Genomic DNA, 24,969 nt, shown 5'->3' with positions numbered 1-24,969 from the left:
AATGCATTGAAAGTTTTTAACCCAGAATGAATCGTATTCGTATTAGCGTTACGAAAAACCCGTAACTTCCTCAGATTTTGGCAGAATGAGTTGCAATTTGCTGATCATTTTGAATTCTTCCCAATTTTATTGATATATTTAATTAAAGGGTTGAAAGGTTAATTATAGCTGCAGTATGATAAAAATTGATTTTTAGTAATTTTGGCATAGGTTTGTCATCAACCATGATGAGCATTTTCATTGCTATTTTAATGTAAATATCCAGATGTACATACGTATAGTACTAAACAACGTACGTGTAAGAAAGACGTGCTTGATGCAATAATTTAATAACCGATTTATATTACGTCCTGTCAAATTGTGCAAATGAAAAAACCAAATAAAATTTCGGGTCTTACAAGGGAACCTTAAGTACTGTCACCTCTCGATTTCCTTCCAAATAGTCTTAATCGACAGATAATTTAATGAAACTAAAACTTTGTCATAGAACATGCGGTGCAAAATCACGTTTTCGCGAAATATTTAGCGAGAGCTGCACCAAAACGTGTCATTTTCCCAATGCTTTTAATATAGTTACCAGCCTTCGAACGAACTTTATAGAATATTGATTAATTATAAACCTGTCCGTGTAATTTCAAGCCTGATCACGAGTATGCTATAAGCTGATGCAAATATTTGCCATTTGTTGCAAACTTTTTTGCAAAATTTCGCAATTTTAAATTTGGTTGTTTTTTTAATTTTGCAAAATGTGTAAGTGATAAAATTTATTTTTCATGTTGCAAATATTTGCAATTTTTTTGCAACTTGCAAAAATGAATATGGGAAATAATTTTTAAAATTGCTTAAAATTTAAAAGGATTAGTTATTTTAAGTGTTTTCATGAAAAATTTGAACGATGTAAATTTAATATAAATTTCAATTTTTGCAAATGTTCGTAAATTTTTCGAAATTAGTAAAATGATTTTTAAAAAATCTTGCAAAAAAGAGCAAATTTTGTGAGTATGACAAAATTTGAATTTGCGAAATTTTGCAAAAAAAAGTTTGCAAAAATTGGCAAACATGACATCAGTATTCGTGATCAGCTTTGAAATTAAGCGCACAGGTATGTACGCACAGGTTGAACAATATTCTACATATAAACTTCATGAAAAAGCTGCTGGCTATATTAAAAGCATTGGGAAAATGCCAGGTTTTGGTGCAGCTCTCGCTAAATATTTCGCGAAAATGCGATTTTGCACCGCATGTTCTATGACAAAGTTTTAGTTTCATTAAATTATCTGTCGATTAAGGCTATTTGGAAGGAAATCGAGTGGTGACAGTACTTAAGGTTCCCTTGTTAGCTGATGATGTAATTATTTGCGCACTAATATTATATTCGGCTTGTCTTTTAGAGAGATTGAATTAGCATGACGAATCGAATAAATTACTTACGCCATCCATGCCTACCACAAAGTTACCTCTCAGGATATCTAACCCTCTCCTCAGATACATGCTCTCATACATAACTATGTACATACTTATGTACATATGCATATATACACCACCAACGCATGAAACTACTTGTGTGAATATATGTAGTATTGAATACGCGTGTATTAAATTGTCGTACTTATAATAAAACATATAGTCTTCCATCCAACCTTCACCCATATATTTTTACCTCATCAATCCATTCCATCTGTCATTTTTCTGTTGTTGAATGAAGGGTAAAAAATCCTGTTTACTTTTTTACCATTGTGGTGTCACTGCTTCTCGTATTCTGGATTTGGCTCTTGGATTCTCCTGTACTCCGTTGGAAACTTTATATTTAACGACTCAATCTTCAATGTGGAGTGTCAAAACGGGAATCGTATCAATATCAATATGGAAAATTGTCCAGAAACCTCTACACATTTAGAAACACAAGTGTTCTTTTGTGTAACGAAAAAGTTACGCGGTCCGCACCATGTCGTCATAAACCATGATGTCATCCAATTTTGTAAAGAAAGCCTAAAAGTATTAGAAGAATACCGGATCGCCGACATTTTCGGTATTGATATCATTCCAACAAACAGTTCCTCTCTGTACATCTGCCTCTTTTGTTATCCTCGTCAAAAAAGCACATTTTGTTGTGGGAATTTTTCGACGGCCCAACACCGGCAAAAACTTCGAATCCTCATACAAGTTGGTGGAGAAGGGTGCAGTTTGGCTCATAATGAAAATATTGCATGGGAATGGAAACGTCGAGTTTTGGTAGTTCTTCACAATTTGTATCCCAGAATAGACAGGATTCAGCTCACAAGTAAGAGAAGAATTTTGACCATAATCAACCCAAAGAGTGGAAAGGGAAATGGAATTACGATATTTAAGGTATCTAAAATATAGGTAAAAATTGAACCTTATGATTTTTAAATGATTTTGAATTATTATTATTTTTTGCTAGAAAAATGTGGCTCCAATCCTTCAAAATTGTGGGATTGAGCTGGAGTTGTTCATTACGGAACGTGAAGGTCATGCCAAAGAAAAGATGAAAAGTCTGGATTTTTCAACGGTGAATGGTGTCGTAACCGTTGGTGGCGATGGGATACTTTACGAAGTAATTAACGGATTCATGTCAAGAGAAGATGCAGATGATTGGAGTCATGTAAACAGAATTATGTGTATAATTGTGGAAGCTTGTACGCAAATGTGAATTATGCAAATAATGTGTTCAAATTCATAGATCCCATTTGGAGTAATTTCTAGCGGGTCTGGGAACGGTCTGGCAAGATCTTTAGCCCACGCTTCCGGTGAGTCCTCAGATTACCTACGCGATCCTGTACAATCATCAATGCTGGCTGTTGCGAGAGGAAATACTGTTCCAATTAACCTGGTAACTCGACCTATTTCATGATGATGAGGTTACCATAATACATCTCGCTGACTTATTGAAAATATATTTTGTTATTTAAAAATGGTCACACACAGGTCACAGTTGAAAGTGACGACACCTTAACCTACGCTTTCCTGTCCTATGGAATGGGACTTTTTGGCGATATCGATATTGAAAGTGAACGGCTTCGTTGGATGGGCGAACGAAGATACACACTGTGGGCATTTCATCGAATACTGAATCTTAGAAAATATCCAGTAACTCTGACTTACACGCCGCTGGAAGCTGATTCCGAAGTTAGTGTGGAAAAGGAAGAATTTGTCCTAATTCATAGTTCCTGGACATCCCACATCGGGACGAACGTCAACTTTTCGCCAACTTCAGTGCTTGGAGATGGGGTTTTGCATCTCGTTTATATTACGGAAGCTAGTCGATCACAAATTTTGAATGTATTGTTGTCCTTGGAGCATGGTACGTAATTTTACACCGATAACTACTAAACCAATATTGAGTAAACTTTTTGACACTTGAATATTTATTTCTCTTTACAGGGGCGTTTTTAAATTCGAAATGTGTCAAGTATGTCAAAGTGAAGGAATTTTGCATCGATGCTGGAGACCGTGATATACCTGGAAATCCTACGATTGATGGAGAATTGTGTCATGGAAAAAAGATGCGAATCAAAATATCCGATAAGAAATTGAACGTGTTTTGTCTATAATTTAGCATTTATGTATAAGTAATTAAATTGATCTGGTCTACCGAGATTTTGTACTTAATTGATTGTACGTATGCAATTGAGACTATCTTCCTACTGTATGTACACATTGATATATGGGTAATTTGTAGCATATCTTACTGCAAAAGGAGTTCTGATTCCCTATAATATTTAGTATCCTAATTTTAAGTATTGATATGTAATTAATATTTTAAATACATGAATCCATCCATCCATTATAAAGTTAGCATTATTATTATATTGACAACCTAACATACATATGCATAAAATAAGTGAGTTTGAACAATGAATAAAAATTCTTCAAAAGTACGATGTCAATGTTAAGTTCATTATCTGTGTCTGATAATAAAATACATTCATAACTTTTTATACTGTGGGATTGGGTGAATTATTTTTTTCTGTGACAAGCTTATTCTCCTGCTCAACCTTGATTGATTTATGAGATTACAGTCACATCATTATATGCTGGGCAAGTGACACAAATTGGCATAGTACAAATAATTGGTCAGATTTAAGGTGTGTTTGTGTAATTTTGGCTGTGATTTTCATACTAGTCTTAACAAAATGGTAAGGTGATACTCAAGTTGGGTACACTTGTTTTTCTGTTTTTATTTCGATTAATTTCGAAATTCAGTTGAAAGCATAAAAATAACTGGACACATGTACTCAGGGATATCAATCATTTGCCATGCTGGACTGCTTGGATAATCTTCGACTCAGGATTAACAGGCAATTTCCTTATGAGCCAGTCGTAATCGTTGGTGGAACGGCGATTGCAATTCATTTGTTGCACTATGCATCTCAAAGGGTGCCAAGCGATGGTATACATTTGTACACAGATATGTACGTGAAAAAATATTGCCCAGAACCAAAGTGGATAAAATTCTTTAAACTTTCAGGTTTCTATGCAGGTGGAAAGCGAGCCTTGTTTTCCCTTCTGAAAAAGATTCCTGCTGTCAAGAGAAAAGTGAACGAAGAGGTCGACAAAGCTCAGAAAACTCTGTACAAAGATATTGCAAATTTATACAAGGATAAAAATGGAGAATGCACCTTCATAACTAAACTTTCTTCTGAAGGACGCCCATTAGAAACTGTTCTTGCCAAAGTAGCCGAGTACTTGGAAATGGGTACGTCATTTAATGAGCACGTGTCAATGGCACATGATCTGAAACACATTAAATGTCAAGCATAATAAATGTAGGAAACTACGCCTGGAAAAATGGAACCGTATCAGGTTCCGTTTATCACGGTGGGAGTGAACTCACACAACTAAATTCTGAAGTGTATGCCATGTCAACTTGGACAAATCCACTTCATCCAGGTAAGCCAAATAACACATAAATTGGAATGGATAAATAAAAATGGGAGTCACATGTTCGACAGATGTATTTCCTGGTGTTGTGAAAATGGAGAGTGAAGTCGTTAAAATGGCGGCCAATCTATTTAATGGTGGGCCGAATACGGTCGGAACGGTAATTAGAGTACTTGATTTATTTATTCATTTTTTTTCATGTCACATGCTTATGCATTGGTAAAGCCCATCTTTAAGTAAGCAGATCACATCCGGCGGATCCGAGTCTATCATCTTGGCAATTAAGGCATACAGAGATTACGGTCTCGCCAAGGGTATCATACGCCCAGAAATGGTTGTGCCAGTCACTGCGCACGCTGCCTTTGAGAAAGGAGCTCAACTAATGCAGATTAAAATCAGGAAGGTTCCCATAACTCAAGAAACTTGGACAGTTGATGTGAAATTGATGGAAAGAATGATTAATGGAAATACGGTTATGGTAAATTGCATAAAATGTCCGGATGCATAAAATAAAATACAATCTGCTAATGAAATTTTGCGTATAGCTCGTCGGATCTGCTCCGACGTTTCCGTATGGCTGTGTAGATGACATGAAAGCAATTGGCGCACTCGGTCTAAAATATGATGTTCCTGTGAATAAAAAATATATGCGACCTTATTAAGTATTTAATGCGTCTTGCTAAATGCAAAAAATGTAATTATTATCGTATGTATAGGTTCACACTGATGCTTGCTTAGGGGGGTTCCTTCTGGCTTTTATGCCATATGCGGGATTACCCACTCCTCCATTTGATTTCAAGGTCCATGGTGTCACCAGTATCTCTGCAGATACACATAAAGTAAATACAGTGAAAATATCCCATATTTTATATAATCTGAGTGCATGAGACTAAATTTGTATTTATTTTCTGTATTTTCAAAAGTTTGGGTTTGCTCCGAAGGGTTCGTCTGTCTTGCTGTTTAATCATAAGAAATTTAAACATTGTCAATATTTTGTCACACCCAATTGGCCCGGTGGATTATATGCGTCGCCTACAATTGCTGGCTCACGACCAGGGGGTACGGACTTTTCGGGATTATGAGAATTTAAATTTTCTCATGTGACTTTAAAAAAATATTTATTGTTTTTAGCAATAATTGTTGGATGTTGGGCAACAATGTTGCACTTTGGGCTGAACGGTTACACCGAAACTACAAGGAAAATAGTCACGACTAGAAGATTTATCGAAAACAAGTTGCGTCAAATTACTGGAATTTATGTCGTGGGACGTCCAGCTACAAGCGTAATAGCGTTCGCTTCAAAGGAATTTAACATTTTCCGGTTGATGGATTTTCTTAAAGCGCAAGGTTGGGTGCTAAGCGCTCTTCAATTCCCATCATGGTAATTCCCAAACACTCAATATTTCTATTTGTTTATGTAAATGATGCCGTTTCTTTGATTAAATTTTTTCACATATAGCATCCAGTTTTCGTTGACATTCTGTCAAACAGCTCCAGGCGTAGCTGAAAAGTTCGTAGCGGATGTGCAGCAAGGTGTCGCAGATATATTAAAAAATCCCTTACCTGATGACGAAACTAAGGGAACGGTATGAACAATTTTATGTTATCATATTTCCTAATCTTACAAAAACTATCTCATGGTCTACTGAAAAATGTGACACGAGTACTTTGCTAAATTTAATAGGCCGCAATTTACGGAGCAAGTCAAAAAATTCCCGACCGGACGATTGTCAGTGATGTGGCGGCCATGTTTCTTGACGCCTTATATGACACAACCTTGTAGCGATTACAAATTAATTTGAGGCAATCTAATCAAGAATTTTGAACCAAAAAGAATAAATGTACGTAAAAAAATATAATGAAATAATTGGGCTTGTATTTTATTGCTCACGACTATTTGCATCACATATGTATTTATGTAATACGGACTTAAAACCTGGATTTTGGCATGCAATTTGCAAACTGGTCTGAACACTTAATGAATGAATTTTAATTTAATTTAAATATTTCAACCCCTTGCTTTTCCCAAACGATTTATCGTTCCATTAAGGTTTTTGAAATTCTTTCTCCAAATTTCATTTTGAATCACAAGGCGTTGCACTTTTCCAGCTTCGAGCGAATGTACCAGAGATCGTGTGGCATTCATTTTGTCGCCCATTGCGTCGAGCTCACCTTGCACATGCTGTCCAAGTTCGGAAACCTGAATAAAATCGAGTGAGTAATACAAAAACTGTCTCTTTATTGATGGGGTTTTGTTTACCTTTGTGTCGATCGAGCCTTCAATTGTTTCAATTTGGTGTTTCACATCGGTTGCCCCTTTTTCCACTACGGTCACACGCTCAGCCAGCACATTGTAGTGACCAGTTTCCAAACCCACAATTCGGGAAAGTAATGTTGCATTCAGACGAGCAAGACTGGATTGGAGTGAATCTGAAAGTTTTACATACAGCATAATCTTTGCTTAATAAATATAAGAACTTCAATAAATAAATTCATATGCACCAATTTTGGTTTTGTATTCTTGCAGTTTTTTTTCATAATCGGGATTGATCAAGACAGGTTTTTCAGTGGCTATAGTTATGATAACCGGTGGCGATACTGTGGTTGTAATGTTTGACACTGGATTTCCAGAATTCAGCTGCGTATAGCATGGCACTGCCCACACTAAAATGCTCAAAATAAAAGTTTTGTCCATTTCCTACAAAAAATTGTGTCGTCACGTCATGTACTTTCAGGATGTATATTTAAAATGGTTGCGACTGCCCAAATGACACATATTCAGTTTTCACATAAGAATTTGTTTTCCAATTTTATAGCACGTGTACACAGTACAATGAGTTGAATAAGCACATATTTTGGGAAATGAGAGAGTAAATATTTGTTATCGGATTTTATTCATTAGCCTTCAAAATTCACAATTCACATTTTAAATAATATCTTAGCCATGGATAAAATTGAGTTAAAATCAAAATTACACAGGTTTATCAAAGGTGACATGCAAAGGTTCATGCAGCACGCGGGATGACGAGAAACCATTTCATAATTTTACGTAATTGTCGCTGTTAAGTGATTTAATGTATCATCGTAAAATAGCTCAAGCGAAATAAAGGGTGTTAATAAAGTCCGATCCCATGCATTTTTTGGAGCGTGGTTGTTACAAATTCAGCTGGAACTTTTGAACCAGTGAAGTTATTTATTTCAAATTTTTACCATGGGAGGAACAACTAAACGTGTAAGTCATGAGCATCTTAGAGTTGAGATACAAACATTGCATCAGCAGGGGCTTAAACCTACAGAAATTGTGCAAAAATTGGGCTGCAGCCGCAGAACTGTTTGGAAATGGAAGAATAAAAATTTTGTCCTCGACAAAAAGCGACCAGGGCGACCCAGAAAGGTGTCACCTACCACAAAAAGAATGATTAAAAACAGACTTTGCAAGAAAACCGGTAGTTCATTACGTAATTGAGCAAGGGAGTTAAATGACTCAAAACGCTATAAAGAGAAGAAGAAGCAAATTAACTGTGTGACCGTGCAAAAATTTGTGAAAACTACGAAGTGGGGTCACACAGCTTACAAACTAACCAAAAAAACCTCTCATGTCACAAAAATATATCGATGACCGTCTGAAATTTGAAGAACTCCTTCAGAAAAGTGCCCATTTGAGTGAAAAAAGACTTGGTGAAGAATTGCGCAGTCACATCCTTTGGACTGACGAATCTATTATTGAACTATATCCAAAATTGAACCAACAAAATGTTCGTTACAGGACAGAAAACAAATCGGATGTACCATCAAGAGCGATCCCAAAATTCGGGCTTAAAGTTATGATAGCGGGTGGATTTTGTGCACGTTGCGTGACCCCTCTACATATCATACCAAAAGGCCAATCAGTCAATGCAAAGCATTATATGGAAAAAATATTACCTATCTATTTCGATAGCATGGGGAACAAGGAAATATTTCCGAATGAAAGAAAAATAGTTTTCATGCAGGATGGTGCTATAGCCCATACAGCAAAAGCGAGTTTGAGTCTCATCAAGACGCAAGTTTCAACGGTCTGGAGCAAGGGGGTGTGGGCCGCTAACGGCCCAGATTTGACTCCCCTGAAGAACCAGTGGTCCATACTTAAGGAAAATGTATACAAAGAGCCACAACCCCGGACGAGGGAAGAGCTAGTAAAAAAAAGTTCAAGATGTATGGAATTCGATTTCCAGAGGCACATTGGAAAAATTAGCACAGAGCCTTAAACAAAGAGTTGAGGGCATGGTTAAAGTAAATGGTAACAAGACCAAATACTAAGGTAAATATGTCGAACATTTTTTGTAAGTATCACGGGTAGTTTTTTTTTATACTAGCCTTCACTTTTTTACAGGAAAAATGGGATCGGACTTTATTAACACCCTGTAGATTACATGAAATACGTTCATACTTATTAAACTGTCAATATACATAAGTATAGCCTTCTCCAGCATAACGTGCATCTCTGTTTATGAGAAATACTGAATAATGGTTTAATAATTACCCCATCTATTTAAGATTAAGAAGATTTTCACGAAATTATATCGTAAAATTTAATTAAGCGTTTTTATACAAGCACGATTTGTTGCAAGAATACGTAAGCATGCAAAAAATATGCAGAAAATACTAGTGCCGTGCTACTTTTTTGTTTGATCTCATTCATCATTTTAGTAATTGTATCTCAAATTCAACAAAATATTAAACAATGAAACCAACTTTTCTTGCAATTGCAATTGGCACCTTCATCAACATCATAATTATACAATTTTAGAAGCTAGCTAATCTAAATCTAAACAGAACCAAGTTTTACAACCAGGTCACAAATTGGGTAACCATTAATTTAATCTAGTTAACCCACTAACTGACCATAGTACAAAGGCACCTCGTCACTCCATGCATGCGCTCTAAGATAGCAGAACATGAACATAATACGTATATGCCTATACACAATGTCGCATGTAGTGAGTAATCTGTATAGCATGGAAATAATTTGATCTTGAAATATTGACATTTTCCAAAAGTTTTTGACCTAACATGCAAACGTATCAATCAACAGTGGGATTTGGTACTATTCACTGCCACTACGTACGTACGATATACGTGTCATTTTTTGCAGGCTTTTTTTGACTGACATCCCAAAAGTTCAAATCAACATGCATGCACTTACCTGGTCAAACAATTATTCTCAATCGCAGCACCAAATTCTTGGAATTGAAAAGATTTAACAAAATATTATGCTTTCAAGGCTAATAAGATTAGTATTAATGTAGATTTTGCGTACTTTCCAACTATGCAAACTGGCAGGTGCTTTACGCGACCGCGTGGGCGTCAGCTTCGCGTCACTCGTCTGTCAAGTGCAAAATTAAATTATTAAACTAGTAGTAAACCTGATAGCGTGACTCGAACTAAAATCAAAATTTATTGCCCATTAGCCACGTACCATTTCACAACACGTAAAAGATGACATGAAACCTGTTCTTACTTATGTACCAATAAGTCCTAGACTCATATTATGGCCTGCGCTACGTACACATACGCAATGACACACACAAACAATAGCTTCAAGTTCGCCAAACTGCAATTGCAGCAAAATTCTAAAAAGAATCGTTTTCAACAAACAGCGACGACTTGCACTTTCGTTTCGCACAAACATTTGGGTTGAGGAAGAGATGAAAGCGTCTCGCAATAATATTGGACTCGTTGTATCTGATAATCATTTATTAATCAATAATAAATAATTCGAGATGAGATGAACTATGGAATCGAGTACAGAAAATACCTACGCATGTGGTTATGTATTCTTTGGGGCTAAAATCTAGTTGGGTCTGGTCTGGTCTGCTTCGATCTTTATCTTTCGTTTGTTTTATATACACACAAATAATACAAAAACTAAACCGCATAGGAATGTACATTTTTGTGATTACCTCATAATTTTCGTGTTTCATCTTCGAATCATCACACCTACCCACAAACACAAATAAACCATTAAACAACAAGAAATACTTATGATTGCATGATGCTTCCTTTAATTTAACAGAGTCGTCCAATTCGAAATGTATGTATTTTAATTGTTTATTGTCACGAGGACAAGTTTCTCACTGCTAGAATTCCGTATAATTCTCGAATAGAATAATAACACTATTTGAAATTGTACTGATCGGATTCAATGCCATTTATTAACACTTGCAGCAAGCAGGTTGTTATTTGATTAACAACTTTGTAAATATGTCACAGTAATAATAGGAAATATTGCTAATTGCACGATCCATATATTTGCATAAGACATTGTTGTTACAATTATTCACCCAGGAACACACGACTAATTTTTGATTTGCATTACGTAGAATCATGTTACTGATCATGGCAAATTCGTAACATATTTTATAATTCGGGTCAACATGCTTAATGAATTTTTTTGAATAAGGAAGGGGATACTATTACATCGATTTTAAAAGATGTTTAGAGAAAAAAACCAGGAATACTTTTACAAATCGAAGCGTAATTGGCAGAAAAATTATGTATATGGAGTCGTCATCAGGAATAATCAGTCTCCAACTTACAATATTATACAACTTACTATGTACTTTCATTCTTTTTGAATTTCTTGTGAAATAGAATGCACCTTCCCTAAAAGTAGCCGCAGCAACAGAGCAGGCAATGTGCAGTGTCAGGTAAAGTTCACCTGCCTATTCTATAGTGTTCATCGTACATAATGTGGCAGCGGATATGCATACGATTATTAAGTAAGATACGCATTCGACTACCACCACGTTGACCTAAATTATGATTGTGAAGCAAAAACTAGAAATCAAATATATCTACATCACGATGATGACGGCGACGCCGACTACCGACCACGTTCCTTGTTGCCATCATTGTCAAAGAAATCCAACGTACTTACTTATTTGATCCTATGGGGCTTGGGGGGAACCTGATGAATTGGACCAAGACATCTCAACTCAACTTGGAAAAATATATGGTAATGTGTTTCTCGCTCATCATTCCATCATTGACGTTGAAGGCGTCTGTCCAACACCCTACGGAATTTTTAGACAAATCTAAAAGTGTGTTTTCTAAAAATATATACATTTTCATAAACACGGATTACTTTTAATTTCCGTATAATGTGTTACGCCGACACATTGACCGGTGCCGGTGGTGGAAGTGGGGCTGAGACCCGAATTAGGAATAAGGATGAAATTTCAAGCACTGAAAATAGCACCTCGTCAGAATTTGGAGAATTCGGCTTAAAGAAATTCACCATGCGAGAATTTGTACCATTTCATCTTCCTATGCACGTGTGCAATATATTCTTGTTCCTCTTACCTGGACATGTTTTAGGAATATATGGATTTTATCTCATTTTCACGGGACAGACGCCGTACCCGTGGTGGAATTTGTTATTTTGTAAGTGGTGGTGGTGGTGATGATGGTGATACTCTAGTGAAAAAATATATTTCCGTAACAAAAAAATGAAAATATGAAATTTGATTAATATCAATTGTAGATTGTTAATTTATGAAATCTGAAGTAGTTATTTTCCAAGGTTGTTGTAACGTTGGGTGTTCCACGTTTTAACGTTCTGCATTATTCATTAATTACAGCCTTAATTTACGGTTATGCCGGTGGCATAGGAGTCACTGCTGGGACTCACCGTCTCTGGACGCATCGTTCCTACAAAGCCAACACGCCACTCCAAGTACTTTTGATGCTCATGCAAACCAGTTCCCTTCAGGTGCGTTGGTCATACTTACACACACACATGCAGATGTATGTCGCTTATAGTGTCGTAACTTTGACCATGTCTCCCCAATTAAATTAACTGTAAACATGAAGCAATGTTACCACACACACACACCTCACTTGCACTTCACCTTTTGTTTTTTTATTATTGTTTACGTATTCTTTTCCACACGTACGCTGTATGTGTTTAGTACCCCGTGATCAAGTGGTGTCGTGACCACCGGATCCATCACAAGTACACCGACACCAACGCTGACCCGCACAATGCTGCGAGAGGTTTTTGGTTTTCGCACATGGGTTGGCTTCTCGAGCCCGAGCACCCAGACGTTGCCAAGAAAGAGAAAACCATTCCTATGCAAGATCTCGAAAATAATCCAGTCCTAGAGTTTCAAGTGAGGTGAGTACTCATGCACAAAAAGTTGCACAATAATTATTGATGATGCTGATGATGTGTATAATTATATTCTAATTTTATCAAGGTACTACTTGCCTCTTGCCATTCTGACGGCGTTCGTCATCCCAATTTCAATTACCATGATACTCTTCCCACAGCCGTTCTTCAACATTTTCTGTGGCAATTATACCAGATGGATCATGATGTTGCATACTTCGGCCTGTGTCAATTCTGTGGCCCATTTCTTCGGTTCTCGTCCGTATGATAAGTGAGTATGCATAAGAGTTGAGGGATAACCAAATGAATGACAAGTATTTGGTATCTCATTCATGATTAATAAAATACGCGAATGATGTTTGTCATAATGTCCTACTCGACTTGGGTGAGTTTTAGAACATATTTTAAGCAAAGATACCTCTTTTGTTTGAATAGGGACTCGTCTGCCGTGGACAACAAAATTCTTGCCATTTTCACCGTCGGGGAGGCCTGGCATAATTTTCACCATTGCTTTCCTACAGATTACAAGACCTCAGAGTTGCCCTTTTACAGTTTTAACCTTAGTACGGCATTCATCGACTTTTTTGCTTGGGTGGGATGGGCAACAGATCTTAAAACGGTGAGCAAAGAGGCGATTCAAAGACGGATGGAGAGGACGGGAGATGGTTCCGGTCTTCATCATCATCACCATTATGCAATTGAAGAATCGGAATCTGAGCTATCATCAGACGAAAATCTCGACGAAGACGTGTTCAACAACAACAATGGCGAGGTAAAAGGACAGCTTGGCCTAAAACAGACGCTACTTGTTAAAGCTAATTTTAATAATGTCGCAACAAAGTATTGTTTTCGAGTTTGAAAAGACTGCATCCTCGTTTTTATATACGTATTACAAGTTTATTCCCGTTATTGTTTGATGTTATATTAACGGGATGTGTATATAGTATTTGTGCTTATCGCGGGGGAAATATAATATATTTTTATTTATAGTCAGTATATACATAAGTCGAAGGAACAATGCACGAATTTACACAGCAATAATACTATGAAATGAAACACATAATAAAAAATTCCAGCTTGCTTATTTATTTAACATTTTTGTACATACGAACTTACTAAACCAAATTCGATCAACAAGTAATTTGACTTTATAATCCTAAACTGAATGATGATTGAATAGGCAATGTCGAAGATGGTGGATGAACACGGAGATCAGGAAGGAAATATTATTAAGAACATTGTTTCCATCAACAAGGGCCTTGTCCTGCCGACCAGAGGTTAAAAAGTTGGACTGTATTTCACGTTACATTTAACTTTGAGCTTTTTTAAAAGATTAGACATCAGCTTAGATTGGTTTTACTTTTGATTTGTGGACATTTATCTTAGATATGCTACTTACTAGTTCATTCATTGTTTTCTTATTATTCTAGTACAAACTTTAAATAAAATCGATTTTGAGCTTTAAACCAATAATTGAACCATTATGAATTTTGTCGACGGCTTTAATTGACCCATTCTTTCATCTAAATAAACCTAAAGTTTACGGATAATAATGCGATGCATTGAAACGAGTGGAATGCATGTGAAAGACATGCATATTTGCGAATATACGCGAACATTTTGCATGAACTATGCATTTTTACCCAATTTTACTATGAATAATATGAATCATTAATCATTAAACTTGACAGTACATTTTTATTGATTTTTTTTCTAAAAAAAATAATAAAATAAATTAATAATAACAACACACTTTTACTACAATCTTTAGAATTAATTTCCAGTTTTTGCTATATTTACAGTCAAACATTTTGACCAACATTAATTTTATGACACCAAACCATGTCATTATATTATACTGCAGATTTCAAATTATTTCAACCAGATTTATTATGATTTTCAAAAAATTTCTGTAAAACGAGGAATGACCTAGTGACCCAGAGATGGAGAATACGATCAATATGAGTCAATCCAAGCAAGCACGATTGAGAAATGAGAGGCGAAGCGGGCATTCGATCTTTTTCACCTCTCAAAGTTCACAGCGAAACCGTGGAACTTCTATGTTTTTTTGAACAGTTATTAAAAGAACAATAATTGAATTATTTCCCAGTTCAGACTGTCGAACTGTTATCATCAAATAAAGTACGAAAAATTTCTGCCTTTGAGTAGATTCACAATTAGAAAGCGAATATGTAAATTACAATTTTGTCCTGTAAATTTTCAGTTTGATTTGATTGAGCGATTGCAAATTGCAATTTGCAATGAATCGAAAAAACTTATTGTCTGCGGATTACGTGGAAAATTATCTGAATTCTGTGGAGAATTTGCCTCGTGATGTTCAACAATGCATTAGCAGACTCAGGGAACTGGATTACGCCTATTCCCGTAAGAGTAAGAAATATTAATGTAGACCACCATTTAATTGTGGACGTCGCCAGCTAGGCGATAAATTTGCCGAAAAACGTATTTTATTGGATTATAATTTACTTGCGTATTTTCCAGAGTACATACAGAACCTGAAGACAGTCGTGGATTCTTTGATTATTGATGATGATCATGATGAGAATGACACTAGCGGAGAAGATATGCTGGGACCAACGAAAAACAAGTACACAGAGGCCAGAGAATCAGCTGAACAGCTTGTAAAGAGCATGCACATTGAAGACATTGACGCAGAAAGACTTGCCATTTCTAACAAGATAAAAGTCTTTGTTCAGGAAAGAGGAAACATGTTGGACATGACGAAAGAAATGCTGGATGAATTTATGAACAATGATGATAACCAAGATACTGGTAAAAATATTTCTCAGTTAAAAAGGGTGCAATTTAGATATGACTTTACATTTAAATATTACACGCTCATGTTCAGGCTCAGAAAGCGAGGATGAGGATTGTATCGTAGAATGGGATGGGAACGTCGAAAACGAAAATGGGAGCAAGGGACCCGGTCATTGTTTGGAGTTAAATGACTCAACTCAAGATCAACACTTTACCGATTCCAGCTTTGATGATTCCATTAATGGATCGAAAAATTCAATTCCTAACCTGCCTTCGACATCTGCCAGTGACAACAAGTCTTCCGAGTTAAAAAAATTAACTGTCAGTGGAACTGATCGAAATTTACGAAATTCGACAAAAAATTCAAACGTAAATTATACAGCCATCGCTATCGTAGGACCACTTGGTACCCATGTTACCCATAATACCTCTTCACAACGGGGATTCACATCTACAAAATCGTCTTCGGTGGCAATGCCTACTTCGTCAAATAATAAAACTTGCCAAACTATTAAAAATAAGGAAATTATGAAACATAAAGGTAAAACCACTACTAAGCAGAATAAGCCGGAGGCGAAGCAATCTTCTAAAAAGTCTACGTCAACCAGTGATAGTGAAGGCGACGATAGCAGTGTCGAAGTATATGAGACTGATCCTGATGAACCGAAATACTGTGTGTGTGAGAAGGTCAGTTTGATAACTATGATTATAGACTAAAAATAGCTTTATAGACTAAAAATCTTTGACTTTATTCATTTACACAGACCTCACGTGGAGACATGATTTTATGTGACAATACTATGTGCCCCATCGAGTGGTTTCACTTCGACTGTGTAAAGATCAACCGGAAGCCAAAAGGTAAGTGGTTCTGTCCACGATGTCGCCGGGATGAAAACGCATCTGTGATGAAAGATCGTTCGGTTTTGCTTAAAGAGCTGGACGAATATAATAGTATGAAAGAACAAGAGAATGCTGAAGATTTGTAATACGTTTTTGTTAGCTTTGCATTTTGTGTTACAATTCACTACTTTATGGTTATGGTTTAGTTAATATTCTACACAATATTCAGTATTCAATTCGGTCCAATATTTTATCGACAATTTGCATCGATATTTGATATAATTACCTGTTTTCAAAATTAAAGCATCAAATATAAAATCCTAGATAAAAATTAACATCAAAATGCTTGCAGCATGAGAAGTTTTGTTGTTCTACAGTTAATATGACAAATCTGTTTTAGTTAATTCTAACTTTATTATAGATGATTCGTCTTTGTCCAGTCGTTCGTTACGCCTTGTGAGTAATAAAAAATTGTTTTGTCTTTGTCAAAGATCCAAGTCACTTTTCCGAAAATATGCCCTGGATGTGAAACAAGTCTTTCCATATTGACATTCGTACATATGTATGCATACACGCTAAATTTCTGAGCTGTATTTAGAACTTTGTGGGTGTGGAAACAGGTCTTTCTTTTTTTGCTTTTCTCAGTTTTCTCAGTAAGTTCCCTTTTCATTTACTGTCGCCGATTACCTTAATTAGGGCTGAATACTAACCAACATAGTGGTCAAACTTTTAATCACAATAAAGTAAAAAGTATTGAGCATATTATAGCTGAGTGCCTTACAAAGACCAACTCTAATTCCGAAAGGTCTCAACGACTTTAAAGTTTTATTAACTAGTTTTGAATTTGGACATTTACTGAGTTCAACAAGTAACTTTTTCGCATCCTTTGCAATTTTGCCAGATACATGAATAAAAAGAAAGGGTAACAACATACACCAAATTAGTAACTGGACTACAAATATAATTTCATGGATGACAAGATGATGTCTAAAACGAATCAATGCAACTGCCGAATTAACACCGAACAATGCAAGAATTGCAAGCCTAGAAGGAAGTGAGGTCCACAAATAACACTCCAAATGCATAGAATTTAGCAGCGTAAGGAAGTTAAAATATGAGACTCGTTTTTGTACTTGGTCCACAGATCTTCTGTAATAATTGTACATACATATATGTACTTACATTACATAAACTAAAATTTGCAATATGTATATGATTTTAACAAACCTCAACAACGAAAGCGTGGTCACTTCGAACGCCACAGCGAATAGAAACCACGCTGTCTCCAGTATAAAAGCAATCACCCCGATTACCTTTGAGAATATCTCGATGGCCAGAAAAAACAGAAATGCTAATAAACACTCAGTATTTGGGTACGAGCTGTAAATGTAGTAAATTGAAGTCGGTTTCGCAATAAAGTTTAAGGTTAGTAAAAATATGAACGATAATGCACCGAAGGAGTTCAACTTGATAATCCAAATAGCAATTTTCTCTTCTTTTAGTCGATTGCGTGTTCCTTTGATTCTCAAACCTGATACCAAAAGAGAATGCCAACATCACATATGATACATATGATATATCACATATATATTATATAAATTTTTAACAAAATTACCGTCAAATATTTTATCCAAAATGGCCAACTCTTTAAAAAATCTTGCCATTTCGTTTCTTCGGAGTGCTGCTTGTGCCAACCCCTCGTTGCATGACATGTGTCCAAAAATCATCAACATGCACCAAAACCCGTCCATTACCATGACCGAAATTCTTCCAGTCTGATAAAACTGAATGAATCCGATCAACGTATGAATATTATAAAGCACAACATAAGTCGACAAACATTTAATAAAAACACGACGAGCGAGAGAACTATTCACAATCAGAGATTTTTTCGACGCGTCCCATGAAAATAAAAATCCTTTCGTGCCTTCTAAAAAACGTATTACTACACAAAACTCTTGCAGTACACGAACACTTAACATTTTCAAATAGCAGCTTGTTTATTTGACCGGTTAAAGAGTACTTTTATTTGACACGACTCTCTCCAGCAGGTATCATTTTGGAGAAGTAAATGACTTGTCAGATTCAGATAATATAGACTTTTGACATTTAGCTTACTTTAGTTGCAGGCGTTTGTACACGTAATTCCAGCTTTGTGTTAAATATTCAGAATTTCCAAACTATCAATGTGTAGTATGGTTTTGGAGCCACAATACATATTTACCTGGCAGGAAAATCGATTAAATTGCTTTTAATTAGTGCAAATAATGGGGAGAAAGTCTGACACATAAGTCAATTGCGTGAGCATTGTGACCAATCTTATTGTTGCATATTAATTGAATACGGGATCAATAGTATAATACTTTAATAAGTGGGTATAAAGTGTAAAAAGAGTTAATTACAAATATTTCAGTCTTTAAATTAATTAATCGACTTGATATTGTAAAAAATATATATACCGCAAAATCACAACTACGAGAAATTAGTAAAAAAAAAATACATGAACTATGAACTTTTATTTTAAACTGCCACTGAAATTTTTTTAGCTAGAATTTTGCATTTTGTGATTATTTTTGTTCGTATCATCGACAATCCATGCAAAAACATGCAAAAAATCCATTGTTCAAACTCATAGGAAAGCTAAATCATGAGCCAGTTCTCGCTGAGGGAGATACGAGTGAACATGCTTTATTGGTGCTGATTCAGTTTGGCAAGGATTGTTCTCGAAGTTAGGAAATTTTGCCGGTCGACAACTCTCGAGTTTAATATTCTGTTTAAATTTTTAGAGGTGTTATTTCTTAAGCAAACGATATCAAGATGATGGGAGCACAGCAGCCGATCATTGTTCTTAGTAAGTTAATTGTACAATACAGTTATTATTTCTTGCTAATTTCTAAGTGTTTTTAATTCCACAAATAAACTAATCATGAAATTCACTTACCTTTACAGACCAGAACGTGAAGCGAGAACAAGGGCGAAAGGTCCAAATTGATAATATCAATGCTGGAAAGGTAATAAATGAATAGTTAATTTACCTCCTAAAGAAAGCTGAACTTAATTAATTTCTACATTGGTACTCCGTCAAATAGCGCATCGCTGAAGTCGTCCGCACCTGTCTAGGACCTCGTGCTATGCTCAAGATGCTGATGGACCCCATGGGCGGAATATGTCTCACAAATGATGGCAACGCTATTCTTCGCGAGATAACCGTGCAACATCCGGCTGCAAAATCATTGATTGAAATTGCGCGAACACAGGATGAAGAAGTCAGTTAACAAGAATGATACAATTATATTAAACTATTCCCGACATTCTGATTCATGTAACTAAATAAGTAACTAAATAAAAACTTTGTATAGGTTGGCGATGGGACTACGTCTGTCATCATCCTCGCTGGCGAAACTCTCGCCATCGCTCAGCCTTTTCTCTCCCAAAATCTCCATCCAACCGTTATTATCCGCGCTTACCGCTCCGCTCTGGAAGATATGATTAATGTTCTACAAGACACCATAGCCATTACAATCGACTTAAACAATGAAGTCCAAGTCCGTGAAGTTATCAAAGCGTGTATTGGGACAAAATTCATGTCTCAATGGTCCGACTTGGCGGTTAATATCGCAGATGCTGCCGTGAAAACCGTGTACATCAAAGAAAGCGGAAGAAAAGAGATTGACATTAAGCGATATGCCAAGGTGGAGAAAATTCCGGGTGGAAGGATTGAAGATTCTTATGTTCTAAAAGGAATCATGCTGAATAAAGATGTGACTCATCAGAAGATGAAAAGGAAGATTGAGAAACCCAGAATATTGTTGTTGGATTGTTCACTCGAGTATAAAAAAGGCGAGAGCATGACCAATGTGGAGATGATGAAGGAGGAGGATTTTACCAAAATGTTACAGCAAGAGGAAGAATTTGTAGGGAAAATGTGCGAGGAGATTGCGTCTGTGAAGCCAGACTTGGTCATTACTGAGAAGGGGGTGTCCGATTTGGCCCAACACTTTTTGGTTAAGGTAGACACCTATTGAATTTATATAACTTTTGTGATATTATTCAATTTGGTCATCTTTATTTAAAAAATTTTATGAATGAATTTATTCTAAACAGGCTGGAATAACTGTTATTCGCCGGGTTAAGAAATCCGATAACAATCGAATCGCTCGTGCAACCGGAAGTACGATTGTAAATCGTACAGATGAGTTGAGAGAGGAAGACATTGGGACTAAATGTGGCTTGTTTGAAGTTAAGAAGATTGGAGACGAGTATTTCACCTTCTTGTCTGAATGTGAGGATCCGAAAGCGTGTACGATTGTGTTGAGAGGTGCAAGCAGAGATATTTTGAAGGAGGTATACAAGAAGATAGACTCATTAAATATAACTCAACCTATCATAATTACTAGCTCTCTCATAAGTACAATTTTACTATTTTGTATAGGTTGAACGAAATCTCCAAGACGCAATGTCCGTCGCACGTAACATCTACCTCAACCCCAAGGTCGTTGGAGGGGGAGGAGCTGTCGAGATGGTTAGTAAAATTAATTTGAATAACACTAACAGTACAAGGACACGCAATTTTATTAAATTGAAAACAAAATGGTTTTCTCTTCCATTTTTATTCGATTATGTCTTCTAATTTAAGTTTTTTGTAGGCCGTGTCTCACATCCTGACCGAAAAATCCAAAAGCATGACCGGTGTGGAACAATGGCCATACCGAGCCGTAGTCCAAGCTCTCGAAGTAATTCCAAGAACTTTGGCACAAAACTGTGGTGCGAATGTGATTCGGACCCTGACTACGTTGAGGGCTAAACACGCTGCTGGAGGATTGACTTGGGGGATTAACGGAGAGAGCGGTGATATTGTGGACATGAACGAGTTGAAAATCTGGGAGCCTTTGGAGGTCAAGTTGCAAGTTTACAAGACAGCCGTGGAGACGGGAATCCTCCTCTTGAGGATTGACGACGTCGTGAGTGGGAGCAAAAAGAAGGATAAAGAAACAGGTGGTGGAGCCCCTCAGGCTAGTGAGCAAGCCATGGAATGATCGAGGGCTTAATTTAGGATTGCTAATTTTTTTCTACTTACCTGTTTTCCAATTATTCATAAATAATGCAAATTAATTCATAACTTGATAATTTCTTTACTCTGTTGCAACCACCCGGTTTATACTTGAAGTGAGTTAGTTATGTGCTGTGCGAATGGAGCTAAACTCACGAGAAACCCTAGTCTCAGCACAAGGTACTTCAGGAGGCCGTAGGTTTAAGCTCCACCCGCACAGTACATAACTCGTTCACTTTATGTATAGTATTTAATTAAGGGTAGTAATGTGTATTACGTAATATAATCTCACCACACCATACAGTGTATTGTATTTGTACGATGCATTTTCTACAGCATAATAAATCTGGATTCAATTAACACATTACATTATTGGTTGTTTGTAATTATATTTGGTCTCGATTCGAGACTCTCGAATCTCGAAAAAGGTTTGTCAATGACAAATTGTCATTATTGAAATGCATATTATTATGATTTGCATTTGCATGTTTGGGTCTTAAAAAAATGCGAACGAAAAGTAAACTGAGGATGAGTGCCGGCTAAACAAAGAACAAAACCGGCATTTCACATTTGCATATCTTCATTTGCTTCATTTGGTTGAGCAGAGCAGAGGCAGGCTACAAACACACTCATCAGCGTGCACTCTGTCAGAAGTCAGGCAACTGCCAGGGAAGAACGAAGGAGCTCGTCGTGTGTCGTGGTTTTTATCAGAAAAACTGCTTCGACTTATTCAGAAATTATATAATTTTCATAATATTTCTTGCGTAGTTAATTGTTAATCACAAATTCTAAAAGTTTCCATTAGTCAAATTTGGTAATACAACTATACAACTTAAAAAAATTTTTAAGATCGAAATTAGTTTGGCCAATAAGTATTTAACTTGGTGTCTCTTTTTATTTTCCAATTCTAACTAAATCATCTGATTAAAATAAATCTGATATGAAGCTTGACCTACCTAACATATACCATTATTATTATTGTCATATGCAGATTACAAATTTCTTCGCCGATCGAATATTAATCCGTTTTCCCAGTCCAAATGGAGATTTCAAACATGGAGTCGGTTACTGATGCTCTGACTCTACCATCTCCTGCAAGCGTTATTTTGACAATTTATACTAGTTACATAACATTCCATGGCCTAGATTACTCTAATTATCAAATGTATCTACTAGGAGGTGATTTCATATTTTCGGGAATTTAGACCACTTGAATGCAAATGTTGCGGCCAGTTGGTTGGATTTCAGCATCGGGTCACTGGAGTTGTTGTCTGCACTGGAGGTTGCAAGGTGAATAAAAGAGCGTCCTTGAAAATTGCATCAAAACCAAGGTAAATTAAAGCCGCAATTCCGTAAGCTTATATTTGTTAAAATTATTTTGATGTCATTTAACAGGTCTTCGATTGCAAGGATCACTGATAATAAGGACGAAAATGAACTGAACGATCCCCTTCCTGCCGTGAAAAATGCAAATTTGGATATTAAATTGGATGCTAAATCGTACAATGTAGATGTCGTGGACAAAAAACCTACTGGGGTGGTAGAAGATGCTCGGACCAAACTGACGGATAACATTTTGAATATTTCGAAATCCAGTTTGAAGGTATCAATTGATGCATCAAAACTCTGGGATCCAATGATGATCAATCCATTTAAAGCTACTAAATGTGTTGATCTTAAGGAAAAGACTGAAACAATTGAGATCGCAGAAGAGGTCAAGAATGCAAAACAACTAATTACTGAATCGAAACACTCTGAAATTTCGCCACAAACTGAATTAATTGTACAGAAACAACAAGAGTTTACACCCTCTTCTGGCCCCGCTCAAAAGCGGTTCATGTGGCAATCTTGCAAATTCTCAGAGAACTTAACTGACAGTGCCATGGTTAAAATCTACTATGTTTGGAATGCCAATTTGATCCAAATTGTTGCTGAAAAAGATGAAAAGAATCTGAATGAATATATGGATAAGATCTATTCTGTAAAGCCCGTACCATTGGCTGAACCTCCAGTGGTTGACCAAATGGTGTTGGGGAATTATGGCGACGGGCAATTTTACAGAGGACGCGTTCTCAAAGTCGTGGGAGAGCTGTTTCATGTATTCTTTGTGGACTACGGAGACACTCGCGACATTCCTTACACAGACATGTACAATGTAGATGAATTTCTTATGAAGGTATGATTTATTTACTTTAGTTTTTAATTATTATAATAACAAAGTTATTGTTCCCAATCAAAGTATAGATTCCTTTCACTTTGTCTTGTATAATAGATTATACTTTAATTTTTATTTAGGACCCGATCTACAGTGCTCGCGTCATGCTTGACGCTACTCCCACATTGACTTTTCACATCAAACCTGACAAAGACTTGGAGAAAGCGTTATTCAGTCCATTGCAGTTGCAAATGGTATGAACCTAACTTAGATCTCTTTTACATTTTATCAAGTTTATTTGTGTTCATATTGAAACAACTCAAGCTTGTGTCATGTTTTTTTTAGGTTGACAAGATTAATTTGAATGCGCCTGATCCTTACAAAGTTGTTCTGTGGATGTCAGAATCTGAGAATTTGAACGATCTCGCTGGTGCTTTCATTCAGGAACACGATGCAAAATAAAGTCACGGCCAATGTCTACCAATTGTTTTTTTAGTCAAGTCTGAGTACACAATATTTTCAAATGTTAGTTTCTTGATTTTTTCTTATATTTAATATTATATGACTATTATTATTATTATCATCCTGCACATTTGCAGTGATGTGATTTGCTTTATAGCAACATTTATTCTTGGATTTTGGTAGTAATTTTTGTTAGATTTGATCCATTAATTTCAAAATAAGAAAAACATTGCTGTTTTTTATAGTTATTCTCTCATCTATTGACAATAAATGCAAACATGAAATAATTGCAACAATATAACTGAATCGATACCCTGCTTAATTATTATGCGTTCAATTATCATCATATAAAGTAACGCATGCATACGTAAAGACACACGTGTTTTAAGTACGAGCTGTTATTATTTATTAGCAATTTGTGATGACCTTTCGTTGATTAGTTTAGCATTATTGTTCGATTTCTAAACCATGTACAATACAATTTACCCAACCAGTGCTGGTATTATAAAAAAACTGCATCAAGTCAGTTCATGAGATAGCATATACTTATTTAAATGTAGACTTCACGTATTAGAGTGGTCTGATAAGGCTCGACTTTCTCTAGAGAAAAAGTCGTGGGAGGCAAAGTGA

The 24,969-nt window shown here is 36.1% G+C and overlaps 7 protein-coding genes across 12 annotated transcripts; 6 read left to right on the top strand and 1 right to left on the bottom strand.

The window, feature by feature from the left end:
* The first annotated feature begins 1,648 nt into the window (after positions 1-1,648).
* Positions 1,649-3,922, top strand: LOC110844143 (sphingosine kinase 1). The gene is made up of 5 exons (XM_022090277.2): positions 1,649-2,349; positions 2,423-2,623; positions 2,702-2,851; positions 2,947-3,322; positions 3,403-3,922. The coding sequence occupies exons 1-5, from the start codon at positions 1,864-1,866 to the stop codon at positions 3,570-3,572; spliced, it is 1,383 nt and encodes a 460-aa protein (XP_021945969.1). The 5' UTR covers positions 1,649-1,863; the 3' UTR covers positions 3,573-3,922.
* Positions 3,923-4,015: 93 nt separating this feature from the next.
* Positions 4,016-6,761, top strand: LOC110844136 (sphingosine-1-phosphate lyase). Its single transcript, XM_022090269.2, has 12 exons — positions 4,016-4,157; positions 4,261-4,411; positions 4,490-4,717; positions 4,792-4,911; positions 4,974-5,062; positions 5,147-5,380; positions 5,448-5,534; positions 5,619-5,741; positions 5,826-5,961; positions 6,034-6,283; positions 6,362-6,488; positions 6,587-6,761. The coding sequence occupies exons 1-12, from the start codon at positions 4,155-4,157 to the stop codon at positions 6,683-6,685; spliced, it is 1,647 nt and encodes a 548-aa protein (XP_021945961.1). The 5' UTR covers positions 4,016-4,154; the 3' UTR covers positions 6,686-6,761.
* LOC110843259 lies at positions 6,759-11,063 on the bottom strand. 3 transcript variants are annotated; one of them, XR_004834144.1, is made up of 6 exons: positions 10,361-11,063; positions 10,202-10,267; positions 10,088-10,124; positions 7,405-7,566; positions 7,163-7,332; positions 6,759-7,102 (listed from the first exon to the last, which is right to left on the bottom strand). XR_004834144.1 is itself a non-coding variant. In XM_035848536.1 (3 exons), exons 1-3 carry the CDS (start codon positions 7,595-7,597, stop codon positions 6,911-6,913), a joined length of 555 nt encoding a protein of 184 aa, XP_035704429.1. In that variant the 5' UTR covers positions 7,598-8,106; the 3' UTR covers positions 6,759-6,910. The 3 variants fall into 3 exon arrangements, 1 of the variants encoding a protein (XP_035704429.1); XR_004834143.1 differs by having other exon boundaries at positions 10,202-11,063; XM_035848536.1 differs by lacking the exons at positions 10,088-10,124; positions 10,202-10,267; positions 10,361-11,063 and having other exon boundaries at positions 7,405-8,106.
* Positions 11,064-11,915: 852 nt separating this feature from the next.
* Positions 11,916-14,532, top strand: LOC110842972 (acyl-CoA Delta(11) desaturase). The gene is made up of 6 exons (XM_022088862.2): positions 11,916-12,327; positions 12,525-12,655; positions 12,855-13,060; positions 13,143-13,325; positions 13,490-13,826; positions 14,235-14,532. The coding sequence occupies exons 1-6, from the start codon at positions 12,045-12,047 to the stop codon at positions 14,334-14,336; spliced, it is 1,242 nt and encodes a 413-aa protein (XP_021944554.1). The 5' UTR covers positions 11,916-12,044; the 3' UTR covers positions 14,337-14,532.
* Positions 14,533-15,041: 509 nt separating this feature from the next.
* On the top strand, positions 15,042-17,180 carry LOC110843752 (inhibitor of growth protein 1). 3 transcript variants are annotated; one of them, XM_022089784.2, is made up of 5 exons: positions 15,042-15,196; positions 15,279-15,439; positions 15,557-15,847; positions 15,924-16,519; positions 16,597-17,180. In XM_022089784.2, exons 2-5 carry the CDS (start codon positions 15,316-15,318, stop codon positions 16,816-16,818), a joined length of 1,233 nt encoding a protein of 410 aa, XP_021945476.1. In that variant the 5' UTR covers positions 15,042-15,196; positions 15,279-15,315; the 3' UTR covers positions 16,819-17,180. The 3 variants fall into 3 exon arrangements, with proteins under 3 accessions (XP_021945476.1, XP_021945475.1, XP_035704087.1); XM_022089783.2 differs by having other exon boundaries at positions 15,279-15,445; XM_035848194.1 differs by having other exon boundaries at positions 15,082-15,445.
* A 2,176-nt stretch (positions 17,181-19,356) lies between these two features.
* Positions 19,357-22,089, top strand: LOC110843590 (T-complex protein 1 subunit gamma). The gene is made up of 7 exons (XM_022089561.2): positions 19,357-19,523; positions 19,622-19,683; positions 19,762-19,938; positions 20,032-20,682; positions 20,777-21,016; positions 21,105-21,194; positions 21,319-22,089. The coding sequence occupies exons 1-7, from the start codon at positions 19,490-19,492 to the stop codon at positions 21,706-21,708; spliced, it is 1,644 nt and encodes a 547-aa protein (XP_021945253.1). The 5' UTR covers positions 19,357-19,489; the 3' UTR covers positions 21,709-22,089.
* Positions 22,090-22,363: 274 nt separating this feature from the next.
* Positions 22,364-24,645, top strand: LOC110843589. Of its 2 annotated transcripts, XM_022089560.2 has the most exons (7): positions 22,364-22,536; positions 22,714-22,816; positions 22,899-23,053; positions 23,118-23,325; positions 23,404-23,898; positions 24,018-24,131; positions 24,223-24,645. In XM_022089560.2, exons 2-7 carry the CDS (start codon positions 22,763-22,765, stop codon positions 24,337-24,339), a joined length of 1,143 nt encoding a protein of 380 aa, XP_021945252.1. In that variant the 5' UTR covers positions 22,364-22,536; positions 22,714-22,762; the 3' UTR covers positions 24,340-24,645. The 2 variants fall into 2 exon arrangements, with proteins under 2 accessions (XP_021945252.1, XP_021945251.1); XM_022089559.2 differs by having other exon boundaries at positions 23,118-23,898.
* The last annotated feature ends 324 nt before the right edge of the window (positions 24,646-24,969 follow it).

The sequence above is a fragment of the Folsomia candida genome, unplaced genomic scaffold (assembly GCF_002217175.1).
Source record: "Folsomia candida strain VU population unplaced genomic scaffold, ASM221717v1 Fcan01_Sc002, whole genome shotgun sequence".
Lineage (NCBI taxonomy): Eukaryota > Metazoa > Arthropoda > Collembola > Entomobryomorpha > Isotomidae > Folsomia > Folsomia candida.
This window is presented reverse-complemented; position numbering and strand designations above follow the sequence as displayed.

Bases quoted from the DNA above. Each gene is read 5' to 3' on its own strand.
- LOC110842972 (XM_022088862.2), top strand. From the start codon at position 12,045: ATGTGTTACGCCGACACATTGACCGGTGCCGGTGGTGGAAGTGGGGCT. The intron at 12,328-12,524 runs GTAAGTGGTGGT...CATTAATTACAG, and splicing joins GTGGTGGAATTTGTTATTTT to CCTTAATTTACGGTTATGCC. The intron at 13,326-13,489 runs GTGAGTATGCAT...TTGTTTGAATAG, and splicing joins GGTTCTCGTCCGTATGATAA to GGACTCGTCTGCCGTGGACA.
- LOC110844136 (XM_022090269.2), top strand. The intron at 5,535-5,618 runs GTGAATAAAAAA...TCGTATGTATAG, and splicing joins GTCTAAAATATGATGTTCCT to GTTCACACTGATGCTTGCTT. The intron at 5,742-5,825 runs GTAAATACAGTG...TATTTTCAAAAG, and splicing joins TCTCTGCAGATACACATAAA to TTTGGGTTTGCTCCGAAGGG.
- LOC110843590 (XM_022089561.2), top strand. From the start codon at position 19,490: ATGATGGGAGCACAGCAGCCGATCATTGTTCTTA. The intron at 19,524-19,621 runs GTAAGTTAATTG...TTACCTTTACAG, and splicing joins GCAGCCGATCATTGTTCTTA to ACCAGAACGTGAAGCGAGAA. The intron at 21,195-21,318 runs GTTAGTAAAATT...AGTTTTTTGTAG, and splicing joins GGGGAGGAGCTGTCGAGATG to GCCGTGTCTCACATCCTGAC.
- LOC110843752 (XM_022089783.2), top strand. From the start codon at position 15,316: ATGAATCGAAAAAACTTATTGTCTGCGGATTACGTGGAAAATTATCTG. The intron at 15,848-15,923 runs GTAAAAATATTT...GCTCATGTTCAG, and splicing joins TGATGATAACCAAGATACTG to GCTCAGAAAGCGAGGATGAG. The intron at 16,520-16,596 runs GTCAGTTTGATA...TCATTTACACAG, and splicing joins AATACTGTGTGTGTGAGAAG to ACCTCACGTGGAGACATGAT.
- LOC110844143 (XM_022090277.2), top strand. From the start codon at position 1,864: ATGGAAAATTGTCCAGAAACCTCTACACATTTAGAAACACAAGTGTTC. The intron at 2,350-2,422 runs GTATCTAAAATA...ATTTTTTGCTAG, and splicing joins ATGGAATTACGATATTTAAG to AAAAATGTGGCTCCAATCCT. The intron at 3,323-3,402 runs GTACGTAATTTT...TTCTCTTTACAG, and splicing joins ATTGTTGTCCTTGGAGCATG to GGGCGTTTTTAAATTCGAAA.
- LOC110843589 (XM_022089559.2), top strand. From the start codon at position 22,763: ATGGAGATTTCAAACATGGAGTCGGTTACTGATGCTCTGACTCTACCA. The intron at 22,817-22,898 runs GCAAGCGTTATT...TGTATCTACTAG, and splicing joins CTCTGACTCTACCATCTCCT to GAGGTGATTTCATATTTTCG. The intron at 23,054-23,117 runs GTAAATTAAAGC...GTCATTTAACAG, and splicing joins AAAATTGCATCAAAACCAAG to GTCTTCGATTGCAAGGATCA.
- LOC110843259 (XM_035848536.1), bottom strand. From the start codon at position 7,597: ATGGACAAAACTTTTATTTTGAGCATTTTAGTGTGGGCAGTGCCATGC. The intron at 7,333-7,404 runs GTGCATATGAAT...TAAAACTTTCAG, and splicing joins AGAATACAAAACCAAAATTG to ATTCACTCCAATCCAGTCTT. The intron at 7,103-7,162 runs GTAAACAAAACC...GATTTTATTCAG, and splicing joins AAGGCTCGATCGACACAAAG to GTTTCCGAACTTGGACAGCA.